This window comes from Cyrtonyx montezumae, unplaced genomic scaffold, assembly GCF_038088225.1.
Source record: "Cyrtonyx montezumae isolate F1298 unplaced genomic scaffold, pur_monq_1.0 scaffold_13, whole genome shotgun sequence".
Classification (NCBI taxonomy): domain Eukaryota; kingdom Metazoa; phylum Chordata; class Aves; order Galliformes; family Odontophoridae; genus Cyrtonyx; species Cyrtonyx montezumae.
In genome coordinates, this window is record NW_027071859.1 from 29972606 (window position 1) to 29986010 (window position 13405).

At 37.7% G+C, this 13405-nt stretch overlaps 1 protein-coding gene across 1 annotated transcript in view; it reads left to right on the forward strand.

Annotated features, from left to right (window-relative positions):
* MEI4 (meiotic double-stranded break formation protein 4) overlaps nt 1-13405 on the forward strand; it is a 72274-nt gene that overhangs the window by 16057 nt on the left and 42812 nt on the right. The window contains exon 3 of the mRNA XM_065730929.1: nt 5876-6435. Within this exon, the coding sequence (XP_065587001.1) occupies nt 5876-6435 (560 nt within the window). The remainder of the gene's footprint in view (nt 1-5875; nt 6436-13405) is intronic.

Sequence of the window (13405 nt, forward strand, 5' to 3'; positions counted from 1 at the left end):
TGGCCTTCTGTCCATACAGATCCGTAAAAGGAGCCCAGTCTACCTAAGCACCATGTCAGCACTTTCTCTAATGCAGGCAGTACTGCAGAAATGAAAGCCAGTTGGCATCAGTGTACTCTCATGCTTCTACCAGCAGTACTAATGCAAGTGGGCAGCATTGCAAGTTGTGTCTTGCGGTCACAAAAGTCTTTTATTTTTTTAAGGAGGGGAGTAGGACAATAAGAACAGGTATGAGGTGACAATGTTGGGAGTTAAAATGTGTTTAGTGTAGAAAGTGGCTCTTGGAATGAGATGGTGAGATAAGTCTGTTCCCTGTAATTGTAGTCACACAATGAGGAACTTAAGAAAGCTGAGGCCTTTTCAGGATAATTAAATAAGTGAATTTGCAATCTGGAAAAAGCACCAGCTGGAGCAAAATTGTTTACTGAAATTTCAGAACACTGCTCCTTCCATGTATAGCAGGTCTGTTTGGGTTGTAGAATTTTCTCTTTGAAAGCAGATGCTGTCTGTCTTGTCAGCTAGAATTGCTACAGGTGTCCTAAGTGCATACTTGCAGCAACAGGACCCAAGAAACATATTCTTTCCAAGTTTCTGTATAACAAACTAATTTAGGGATGAAAACAACCCAATTATCCCAGCAAGACAAGGAGTTTTTGGTTATCATGTATATTTCTTGTATTTATCAAGTTCCTGATAAGATGCACAGTAGTTTTTAGGACTGTAGCTCATGAAAGCATGTGTGATTCATAATTCCCTTCTTCTAGTAAACAGAATAATAGTTTTGGGAAAAAGAGAATGCATATAGTAAAAACTAGTTTAAAAGTGTTGCCATGGCAATTGGATACTCTTGCCTGTAAGACTACTGTAGGGAGCTAAGAATAAGTCAAACTGTTCTCATGAAAGGCAAAATCCTGGAATGGCTGAGGTTGGAAGGGGTCCCTAGAGGTCACCTAGTCTGACAGCTTCTGAATATCCCCAGGGAAGATGCAACCTTTTTTGGCAATACTACCTTAACTGAAACGTAACTTTCAGTTCCTCTAATAGCTCTTCTTTTATTCTGGGGAGGGATGGGTGGGTGGGTATTTAAACATAATTGACAAACATTAGCATTGTCTTAAAATATATATTTTTTTGGAAATGTGTAACCCAAGTGATGTCTTAAGGTGGCTACTTCATTTCAGTCTTGTAAGGTTATAAAGAGTAACTGGAGCTATACTGCAGCTAGTAAAGTATCAGCCAGAAGATTGCTGTGTGCGCTGGCTGATCCTTGTCCCCTAGAGCAGCTGAGTTTGTTTTAAGATGCAAGCTGTTCTTAATAAGTCCTAATATTGTACATTCAGCTCAGACAGGTAGTCTTCATGAGTAAGATTAACTTATTTATTCTCTTGAAAAATCCCCAGCTGATCTTATAAATCAGATTTCAATCATCTCATTGAGTTGGTCAGTGTTGCAAAGCTAAATCTTTTGTCTTAGAGAGCATGCTGATGAGCATTAACTCACTCAAGTCCCTATGTTAGTCACCTGATGATAAATCCTTCCATGCTTTTTTCTCAAGTATTCTTTATTTGACTTGAACTGCAGAAGGCTTGTGCTATCTTCCACAGAAGTCCCAAAAACCCAAATGTTTATATCCTCAAAATTTGTCTTGGTTATTACTGAGTTCTAAATATTTTGATGCTTTTTTAAAGTAAAATCCCTAACAAATTGAAATATGTTCTTGGCTCTGAGAAATACTTAAATCCTGATACCTTTGGACACGTTATATTTTAAGTTCTGGATTCATTTCTGCAAAATTATTCCTATGATGCACAAAGCATGTCAACCTAAAGTACCTTAGCTTGTAACAGAAGAATTTTCCAAGCTGGTATAAAACCCACAGAAATACTTAAGTATTGACTGCCAGTCTTCTAAAAATTGTTCCTTTGGAGTATCCTGGAATCTTATTATTATTACTTCAAACTATTCAAGTAATAATGGCTAGAATATGTGAGAGATGTTGAGAAAATTTGCTTTGATATATACAGAATTTCACCTTGGTTCCAGATCAGGACAGCTGTAGTGTGGTAAACACGTAGACCTCTATGAGAAAGATATACATATATATATTTCCTCAAACAGCTTAATTAATAATGAAAACATCAAAACAGAAACAGGCTCACAGCAAGCTTGCGAAGAGCATTAAAACTGCTACTGTATGTGAGGAGAAAAGAATGAACTTGATTCAGTGCTCGTGGAAAGTGCACCTGTAACAAATCCATTAATGAAAGATAAATGAAAAATAAGAGTGCTGAAAAATCCAAAAGTAGAAAAGTGAAGACAACTGGAAGAAATACAAATCACTTCATGTATGTCATCTCCATTTATAAGTTATTGACTGAACACATACTTGGAAAGCAGAATGCAGTCTCACCAAAGAGGTTTCTAAGGTTCTGAATATTACTGTTAGTCTCAATTTTTTTTTTTTTAAGTGCACATTGAGTTTCAAGCAGGCTTTGTGTTTTCAGCTCAGGATTTTAATGTGCAGAGAAACTGAAGTCCTAAGTGGGGATTGAGAATGTAAATGTTTCATTAATATGATATGATGTTTTTAAGGAGACTATAAAATTATTCATAGACAAATATTTCGTTACCCGTATAAAGGCATATAATTTTGTGATTAGTGTATAATGCTCTGTATCTTTCATTTCTTGTTTTAGAATTTTTATGGTCACATTTTCTTAAAATTGCCACTGAAAGATTGTTGTTACTGTGAGACAGGCTTAATACTGTTCCTTTTTTTAAACTTGATAACTACATGGTGTGAACATCAAGACTATTTTCACGTTTAAATGATAGGCATAAAGTGATTAGTTTTTCTCCTTTCAAGAAGTAATGATGTTTAGACATATTGAGGGAAATCATGAATCATATTTCGTGTTGGGTGATTTATTTATTTATTTATTTTAAATATAGCATCTCATTGCTCTCTGTGTAACTGGAACAAAATAAATCACTGATCATTTTTTAAGCATTTTCTCTTATTAATTGAACTGGAAATATATTGCTACTGGGGCTTACTGTAACACTGTTTTCTGAAAACTGATCATGGGAGAGAAGTTTCCTATTTCAGTGAAAAGGAACCTAGACACATATGCAATATTTTCTCATGCTTGTAGGAATATTTCATTGTATATGCTACATCTTTGGTTTGGGGATTTTTTTTTATTTTTTATTTTTTCCTTTAAGATAATTAAAAAAAAAAAACAAACACATTTTTTTTCTCATACTTCAATGCTCTGCTTCTTTGGAGTCCTGGAGTTACATCTCCATGAGCAGTTACCATCTTATCCCATGGGATTAAGAACTGAACAAAATACTCATTAGTGATGCTTCTAAGTAGTAGATGAGTTTCCTACAACTTATTTTTCTTCAGCAGCAGAAAAAACAATTTTCAAGGGTTTTTTTTTTTCTGTTTTTTTTTTTTTTTTTTTTTCTGGAGTACCTTTTGCTTAAAGCAGTAGGGACAGAAGACATGAAAGACTGATATATGTGTTTATTACTCAAACCATGCCAAGTGTGCTCTTCTTGTTTGCTTGCAGTTTGATCTGCAGACATCTGGTAACTCTGTTAATAATACCTAAAATTCTAGGTCCTGCTTCTTCTACCTTCTAGAAATATCAGTTGATTTCCCTGCAGTTAGGCCTTTTCATTGTGAGTCAATTGGTACTAGTCCTGCTCAGTTTTGACTTTGTCTGAATGTTAAAGGGGCATGAAACTAAAGTAAACGTGAACAATTGTTGTGTATTAGGTATATGAAAGAATTCCTGTGCTGTGAAGGTGGCCAAACATGGAATGGGCTTCCTAGCATGGTGGTTGCTGCCCCATACCTGTCAGTGCTTGGGAGATACTTGGACAGTGCCCTCAGTAACATGCTGTAACTTCTTTGGTTAGCCCTGAATTGGTCATAGATTCATAGGTACATTAGGTTGGAAAGGACCTACAAGATCATCTAGTCCAACCATCCTCCTATCACCATTCTTGCCCACTAAACTACTAAATCAAATCCCTTAGCACCTCATCTAAATGCTTCTTGAACAGTGCTAGGGATGATGCCTCAACCACCTCCCTAGGCAGGCCATTCCAGTGCCTGGCCACTCTTTCAGAGAAAAAATGTTTCCTCAGGTCTAATCTAAATCTTCCCCGGCGCAACTTGTGGCCATTCCCTCTCGTCCTGTCATGCGGTTGACTCTATGATGATACTTTGTTCCCTTCCAGGGTTCAATTCTGGAAAAGCTCCATGTTTTCTACCAATCAACAGTAGTGCTATTAAGGTTTCAGCTCAATACCAGGGTATGTTTTCAGTGACTGAAGTAATGTTCAGGATTCAGTTTGGAGTTGTACATTCATTTGAATCTTTAGAAACTTTTAAACAATAGTCTTACAGTAGTATACAGAATACTGTACATTCCTGTCATGTGACACTTTCAATATTAAAAATGCTTATTCATTTCTCACTGATGCTTTGAAATGTGTCACAGAATACAGTGTTTCTTGTGTTTATTTGCTGATTTACCAAATAATCTATATATTTTTAGTTCTTTTGAGAATGCAGACTCGGAGGATTACAGTACTGCTTTGGATCCTTGTGGAAAATAACAGTTTGAAATTGAGTGGGCTGTGTGTGACTGTGCTCCAGTAAATGAGGCACAGCAAGAAGTTGAGCTGATAGGGCTCTAGTTTTTTCTTGTAGCACTGAGATGATCATGCGCATTGTTCTTCCACTTCACTGTGCTAATGTCTCCTGCATGTTTTAGCAGTAATCTTTTGCCATAGGCAGGATGTAATGCAGTGAGAGTTTCTTGTCATCTGTTACTGTGCTCTGAGGCACCAAATTGCATACATCTAAGATGAAATAGGATGATAGAGATTGTACACTACTGCATGGAAAATAATTTCTTAGTAGCACAAATATAATAAATGCCACCTGAAATATAGTTTGTGTGTTCTTGGAGAAGATAGTGTAAAATAGAGATGAGATTTGTTGAGTATTTTTCTTTGTTAAATAATAGGATAGGTGATAGGAGGGTGGTTGGACTAGATGATCTTGTAGGTCCTTTCCAACCTAATTAACCTATGAATAGTAAGTTCAAGTGTAATGTTCAACTCTGACTCTGTTAGAATTCCTTACCAAGCCTAGTGCAAAAGGAGAAAATCTTGTTTAATGAAGTTACAGTAATAAGTCTTCACTATTTTTTGGAAATACCCTGAATTCATGAGAATAAAAGTAGTGAAAAATGTTTAGGAAGGCAGAAATTTACACATATTTCCTCTCCTGGGAATCTGTGGTGTTATAGATGTCCACTTCAGTTATCCCTATGAAAACTCTGAACCATCAGAAATCTCAAACTCAGAATTGTTATTCATACTATTATCTGCATGAAACATCTGGTTCACAAATACATGTTACTTACTAATAGTTTAGACTTAAAAACCATATCTTACACATCAGCTAAATTTCAGTCATGATTAACTTAAATTTCAGTCATGATAAACATGATAAATTTCTTTTCTGAAAGAGTGGTCAGGCACTGGAATGGCCTGCCTAGAGAGGTGGTTGAGGCACCATCCCTAGCGCTGTTCAAGAAGCGTTTAGATGAGGTGCTAAAGGACTTAATTTAGTAGTTGGGTAGAGATAGCGATAGGAGGATGGTTGGACTAGATGATCTTATAGGTCCTTTCCAACCTTATGAACTTATGAACTTATGAACTCTTGGGCAGCAAGTACATACGATGTGATTTTTGCATGGGAGCAAAAGGAAGAAGGAAATGGGGCATTATTTTTCTTTATAAATGTTTTAACTAACATGTAAGTGTAACTTTCACATTTGTATTTCAGGAAAACCAGGTGGCAAGGCTGAAACTCTTTTGGATGAGGAATGTATAAATCCTGTGAGTTACCCAAGCCAGTTAGAGGACTCTGGATGTGATGTGTCTGATGACTATGCATTCAATTCTTTAGGAGCAGCTTCTGATTTCCAAGAACTTGAGCAGACTGTTGACACATCTAAGCGCTGGTTGGAAATAGTTCCCCCATTGAATCTTTGCTGTGCTAGCAAGGAGAAATCTTTGACTGTTCCACTGCAGTTTTTTCAACATCTGCTTGAAATAAGAAAACTGTCAGAAAGAGGAATGCTGCAAGCAAACTTCACAGAGCTTGAGATTGATTCTTTCACTACATGCAATTCACTGTCTCAGTTGCTTGATGGGCTAACTGTTTTTTACAACAGTCCTAAATTTCCAGTGTCAAGTTTTCTTAATGAGGCTGTTTGTGTTTTGATCAGATTAGTAACTGACACTAAATTATCTAATCATGTTCTGAAGAAGTGTTTCAGGAAGCTGGAAGAATTTATGAAAAATCTAATTCAGATTATTTTAAGAAACAGCAGTGTCAATAGGGTAAGTTTTAAACATCTTCCATCTTTTCTATACTGCTGTAGTATAATGTAATACTCCTCTGGTTTTATACTTTTTAAAATACTGTCTTAATACATTTTGAAGAGTACTTCTTGTGGGTTGTTCTTGTTATTTTGTGTATGTGTGTGTGATATGGCCAGTAAATGCTGCAAAGCATTTGGAAAATTACTTGATTATGCATGCAGATCCTTCCGGTCTACTCCTAAGTATAGGACTTTTAAGAACTGCTAAAAAGGCAAATTAGAAGAAATTGGTAAGAGACAAAGATAGGTTGTCTGCCTTTCTACTCAAGGATATAACGTAGATACTCACAAAGTAACAACCATATAATCGTAATTATTATTCTTTTTACTGTACCTAGATAAAATGTTATTTTGCTTCACGTCACATCTAGACATTTGCAGATTTGAGTTTTCAAAGTGAATCAGCGAATGAGTAAAGAATACAGGAATAGGATATCCGTGGCACATAGTACAAGTAGAACTAAGCTACATTTTGTCTGTATTCATCATTTTGTATTATTCCATGCATCTTCTTGTTAATTTCTTCTGATCAAATTATCCCTAGTTTTTCTTCACAGAACTACTTCTATATGAGCTTCATTGTCTGTCTTTTTGGTTTTTACTCTAACTGTTAGTTTAAATTTAATCAGATGTAGTGGTAGAATTGTTTGTTTGAGTGGTATCATTGTGGTGTCCACATTCACATACCTACATTCCCACGATAATAAATGTAGTTTGTTGTGTATTTCCCATTTTTCTTTCCCTTGATGACACCTTGAAACTACCTCAAAACCAGAGGTTGGCCTGGGAATAAAAGTGATGTTTAGCTCATAGCAGAAGAGAAAAATGAATGGCAGTGTTGTAGGAAACCCCCTGGGGAACCTTAGGCTACCGAGGTATTAGTGTGAAGACCAGATACACAAGTATGTAAAAAAAACCCAACAAAAACAAAACACAGTTATCCAGTAGCAAGTTGGAAATTACATGAGAGCTTAAATAAACCAAATGAGAGCATTTTTATTATTATTTTGCTAATGAGTCACAACTAAGGGAGCTATATTTCCTTTTAATGATAAAGATCTGAATTATTTCAAAACTCAGTGCTTCATTTAAATGAGGATGCAGTGTTGGCTAGGGTGTTCCTTAAAAATGGATCAGAACCATGGTGACAGACATTCTCTCAGCTTTTCCACGTCCTTTCATAAGGGATTGTTTAGTCCAGGCTTCATGGACACAGGGGAGTGGAAAAAATGTGCTATATTTCATCTTTGAGCATGTTTATAGCTATTACTAATTAAAAGAAGGGTGCCCAAGCCTGTGAAAGTTGCGCTAGCACTATCTTGAACTGGTGTGTCAAACATGCAGATTATCTGACTTGGGTTAGTTATAAAGCATTGAAATTGCTTCATTTGCCCATCCCTATTTTCAATTTAGCAGTATTCTAATAAGATAAGCTGAGATTCTGCCTGTTCCATATCCAGATGGGGTTATATTAAGACCATATTTCATTCGCTGATAATATATTGACCTTATTGTATGATGGTTGCTTTGCAACTCCTGGTCTTAGTGCCTTCTGCTAAGGATCTTGATGTGCTTTCAAATAGTGAATTTAATCTTACTGGTTTTTTTCTGTGTTAAATTTATATTATCATCCTTGTTGTTCACAGGAAAGAACTGTAAATGGGTTACCTTTCCCATAACCCACAGAATTTGTCACAAAGCATTTTGTGAGCTGCAGATTCTAATAGAACTTGTGAGAAAAATTGCGAGTCTGGTGTAACATTCCATTTGAAACACAGATATTGATGAGAATTAGAAACTTTAAAAGTGATGTAAATGGCAGCAGTGGTGATTATAACCAGAAAGAATAAATTGTCATGTGAACATCTCTCATACAATAGCAAATCTATAGAAACACAGGCTGAGCAAGTTTGAGTCATCTTATATGGAATGAACTAGATCCTAGATTACTGCTTTCAGTTACCTTGAAAGAGCCAACCCATTCAACCATATCAAGGTAAAAAATCTTGTCCCATGCAGCTTTATCCTGATAGAAGCCTTAGTATCAGCATTCAGACAACTGTAACTAATGTGCCAGCTACTCCTTTGGATTACTCAGGAACTGTATGGTTACGTCTTGCTGGAAGAGTCATGGCTCTTGAGTTGGTATAATGATAAATCAGATCTTCAGCACACTGCTTCAGAGTGAGACCTAAAACATGATCTCTGTGTTTAGATTTCATTACTGCAATTTAAAAAAAAAATCTTTTTTTTACTTTATTTATTTTATTTTATTGGCTGGCTGGCTGTTGTGTCTTGTGTTCTGTTGTGACATCATAAGTCCATGGTGATGTCACTCTAAGAATGTGCCATGACAACCAAAACGTGGCTGTGTTGGGCGATGGGAGGCTATTGCCTGACTGTTGCCTTACTTATCATAAGTGAAGGTTCTTTGAGGCTCCATTTTAAGGCCTTTTCTCTTTGATGTTTTTGCTGTTGATTCCAATAATGGTCTGGAAGTTGCATTAAATAAATTTGTGGATGATGCTAAGCTGGGAGAATTGTTGTTTCCTGGACAAATTTGAGCGTGGCCATCATCTGCATGAATAAGAGCAAGTACTGAGTTCTGCACCTGGGATGGGGCGGCCCTGGCTCAATGTACAGATGAGGGGGCAAGGAAAAAGAAGGGATCTTGGTCTTCTGATTGATGGCAACTTGAATCTGAGCTGTCATTACGCCCTGGTAGCTGGAAGGGCCAACTGTACCTTGGGGTGCATCAGGTCCAGATCTGCTGGGTGAGTGAAGTGGTTGTCCCGCTTTGTTCTGAGCTGTGTAGTCTCACCTCACTGGTTGCAGGTTTGGGTGCTGCTACTCAAGAAGGGCATAAAGCTATGAGAGTCTAAAGGAGGGCTACAGAGATGGGGAAAGGTCTGAGGGCAAGGTGTGTGAGGAGTGACTGAGGTCCATGGGTTTGCATAGCCCAGAGCAGAGGAGTTGAGAGGGGTCCTCATGGCAGCCTGTAGCTTCTCACAGGGAGTACAGGGACAGCACTGAGCTCTGCTCTCTGGGGTCAGCAACAGGGCCCTTTGGGAATGGCATAGAGCTGCATCATGGGAGGGTCAGGTGGGAGTTAGGGAAAGGGTCTGCACCAGAGGGCTGTGGGCATGGCACAGGCTGCCCAGGGCAGTGGGCACGGCCCCGAGCTGTTGCTGCTCAGGGGGCATTAGGACACCGCTCTCAGTCATAGGGTTTTAGTTTGGGTTTTCCTTTGTGGAGCCAGTGCTTGGACTTGATAGTCCTTGTGGGTCTGTCAACCCTTGCTGACTGGAGGAATCTAGGTGGAGAACAGAGCTCAAAGAGGAGTTAAGGGAGAGATGTTACAGATCAAATGAGAGAAAATATCCTGATAGTTACTGAATGTTTCAAGTCTGCAAAATGCTTTTAGAAATCATTCAGTAAAGGTGGAGTATGCCTGCATAATTTGCAAGTGGCGTCTTTCTTCTGAATAACTTCACTAAACAGATGGCTTTTTATGAGATGTTTTATATCTTGCTTCTACCGCAGCATTGACTGAACGCTCATTCATATCAGCAGTCAGTACTTCAATCAAACAGCTTTCAAAGACTTGACAAATTGTCTAGAACAACTATTAAGGGATAATCCTGATAATTTCCAGAAACCCAGGGAAAGGGGAAAATGTGTGTGGTAATTGCAATGTTTATAAAGATTTTCTGAAAAAAAAATATGTATGTATATTCCCACAGTTTTCATTTGTTTAAAATGAGCTGAAAATGGGGATAAACATGTAAATTCCCAATTAGTAGTGGAAGTTATGCAACTAATTCTTCCCGTGCTGGGTAACGGATACCTCCCAGAGACACTTCAGGATTCGCTTTTAGTCATCACTGTTTACTCAAGTGCTGACTGAAATATCAAGATTATAGGTTTTAAATATGATTGCCATTAATTACAAGGCTGTCATCTGAATAGAGTGGCAAACTAGGAATTTTGGTTCCAGGAGGGTACTTAAATGCCTGCAGTATAAAAACATTAGGAACTGTGTTGAATCTAACCCTACTAGCTGTCAGAAAGCATTTGTACAGCCAGCCATCAGTGCAGCTGTAGGATCTGATGCAACTTTCTCTTTGCTATCCTCACCTGTAATACTGTCAGGATCTGTCAAGGAGGACAAAGGGCTGTAAGAAACACCTTCAAAAAGTGAACAAAGAACCAAATGGCTGTGGGTTAGGCTGAATGCCTCATCTTCAAAAGCAGTCTAGGCATTTAGCAGGGCAAATTAAATAACGTTAAAAACCTTTGAGAACTGTAGAAAAGGTAATTATTTCTACATTAGATGTAAAGAAAGAAAAACAGCAGTAGAATTTCTTGCTTTAACTGCCAAGTCCCATTGTTTGAGAGGTTTCTAATTATAAAGTGCTGGAAGTACTGGGGGAGCCAGAAAGTCATTTACCTGGAGGTTGTCTGCCTGGATTCGGTTGCATAAAGTGCACTTTGGATAGAATGTTTGACCTGAAACTACAGATGGATGCAAAGCAAAGAAAATGCATCTCTCATTAAAGATAGAGAGGTAGTATAAAAGGTAATATTACATAAAGTATAAACCATTTAAAATCAAAGAACTCCAAAGAGAATTAATCTTTGGAATTTCCCTTTTTTACTTTTTCTCCCTCCCTCTGTATACAACTGACAAGCAGTCTTTTTGCAAGGAGCCATCTGGAAGTATCTAGAAAGGGTCTTAAGTCACTGCTGCTAAGAGTGAGGCGTGAATGCACTGAGGATAAATCATCTGCTAGAAGACCTATCCTACTTCTGCTGGCAAGGTCATGCAACCATGTATTGCTGACACAGAAAAGCTTGTAAGCATCCTGTATCTAATTCTGGTACAGATGAGCTCTCACGCTCTGAAATTTGTGATAGTCACTGCTATCTTTGGAGCAAGCTCTTATCACCAGTTTGTGAATCCTCAACCCTGAGACTCTTGGAGGTCCACGTGGATATGTTTCTATTGGTGTGTTTGTTACCTCTCAATGTGCAAGTTGTTCATTCACATTAAGAATCAGTCCTCTGTAGAACCACTGTCCTATTTCTGCAGATTCTTTGCAAGTCCTGCTTAATCACGAAGAGAGTAATTCAGTCCTCTTAAAAGAAACCTCTGTGAGGCTGTGTTCAGTCTCTGGAGCTTTGCTTTTCAGATGTGCTGTCTCAGTACCTGACATAACAGCTGTTGTAGCTGTGTGATAGTTGTGCTGTGTAATCTTAGCCCCAGTGAAGTAGAAACTTTTCTGGATTGGATAGGAAGCAAAGGGTTGTTTCTTTGCTTTAATCTACCTGTTTGAGAATCAACAACAGCTGTCTCAATCCCTTTTCTCAGAGTCATGTACACCTTTCCTGCTTTTTGATCTGTCCAACAAGATGCTACACTTACTCTATTTTCCATTGATTCACTGGAACCAGAGCTCCTCTCTCCTGTTGCAGGAATGTGCAACAGTCAGGGACACTGGGAATTTGAAATTCCTGCAGTGTTCGGAATAAAATTTGTTTCATGTTTCCAGGGAAGGTTTTTCACAACTCATTGAAGTAGGGCACTTCTGAGAGGACACTAAATTCCTCTTACATAGGAATCTTCCTGGAAGCTGCCTGCAAATCTACTGGAGGGAAATTGAGCTGGCTATAATTTCATACCATATGGAATTAGCTTTAAAATTCAAATCATTGCAACATAAATGAAGTTACTTTACATGTCTTATTTACATCCTTTGAGTATACAGCTGTGCAAATCACCAAAATGTTTGGTAAGCAATTCAGAGTGTGGTTCAGTACTTCGGAGAGAGAGGACAAATACTTTTTCATGTTGCTTCCTTCAGTTGAACTGTATTCAAAGGTGTAGAGGCCATATTCTGCCACAGGGTTCTGCATTACGCAGGATTGATGTGATGTGATCCCTGGTGGTGTCATGCTAGTTTATCAGCATCTTGACAGAAGTTCACTGTTTGTCTTCTTTTAGATATAGCTGATAGTGTAACCTGAAGTGTAGCTAATGCTTCGATTATGTGCCAGAAGACCATAGCCTTCACCATGGGTTCTTTATGAGGGCTTGTGACCATTTGTTGGACTTCTTGTTTTAAGGACTAAATCAAACCACTGAATTAGAAGACCTTGCTTTAAGTAAATTTGAGCTGTGTAGGGTTCTCAAGCTATACTATTTTCTGATGCTTGGTTTCTGTTCGACAAACATCCATCTGACCCCCCACTCTTCTAATCTCTTTCAAACAAGGCCCAGAAAGAAAGGAGCCCTGTTTCAGTGAACCATGATTGTTTGCTTATTCTTTGCTCTATTTAACACATCAATACTGACTTCAAAAGATGCTGTCAGGGGTCACGAATTGCCTGCACCATTTAACAAAATAAAAGATGTTGTTTGCTATTTCCTTCCTTTTTCATTTTTTTATTTTTTTTCCCTTTGTACTTTGAGTTGGCTGCTCTACCTCTTAAGTAGTTGTTTGAAATTTTTTTTGTGTTAAAGAATATCTGAATGGATGCTGACACATGAACAGTTTCTAGAAAATGTATCCTGTTTGGAACTCTGCTGCCCATTTTAACATTCCTCGTTTATGTTCCATCTAAAAGTCTTCATGAACAATTTTGCAACAGTTCCAATATTACTAATAGTACATATAGTAGAAAAGCAAATGCAAGAATTCCTTGTAGTAGCTTAATGTTTTTGTGAGAAAGGAGCACAAACATTGCTGAAAATGCCAGGTTGGAAATGTAGTACAGCAATAAGCAGAAAAAGAGAAATAATTGAATCTTACTAGCAATTGTGTTATGAAATATATGAAAGTTTGTTTCTGCATTTGAAAAATACAGATTAACTAGAACCAGAGTTTCAAATCTTTTCTCATCTAGGATACAACTTGAATGATTCATTA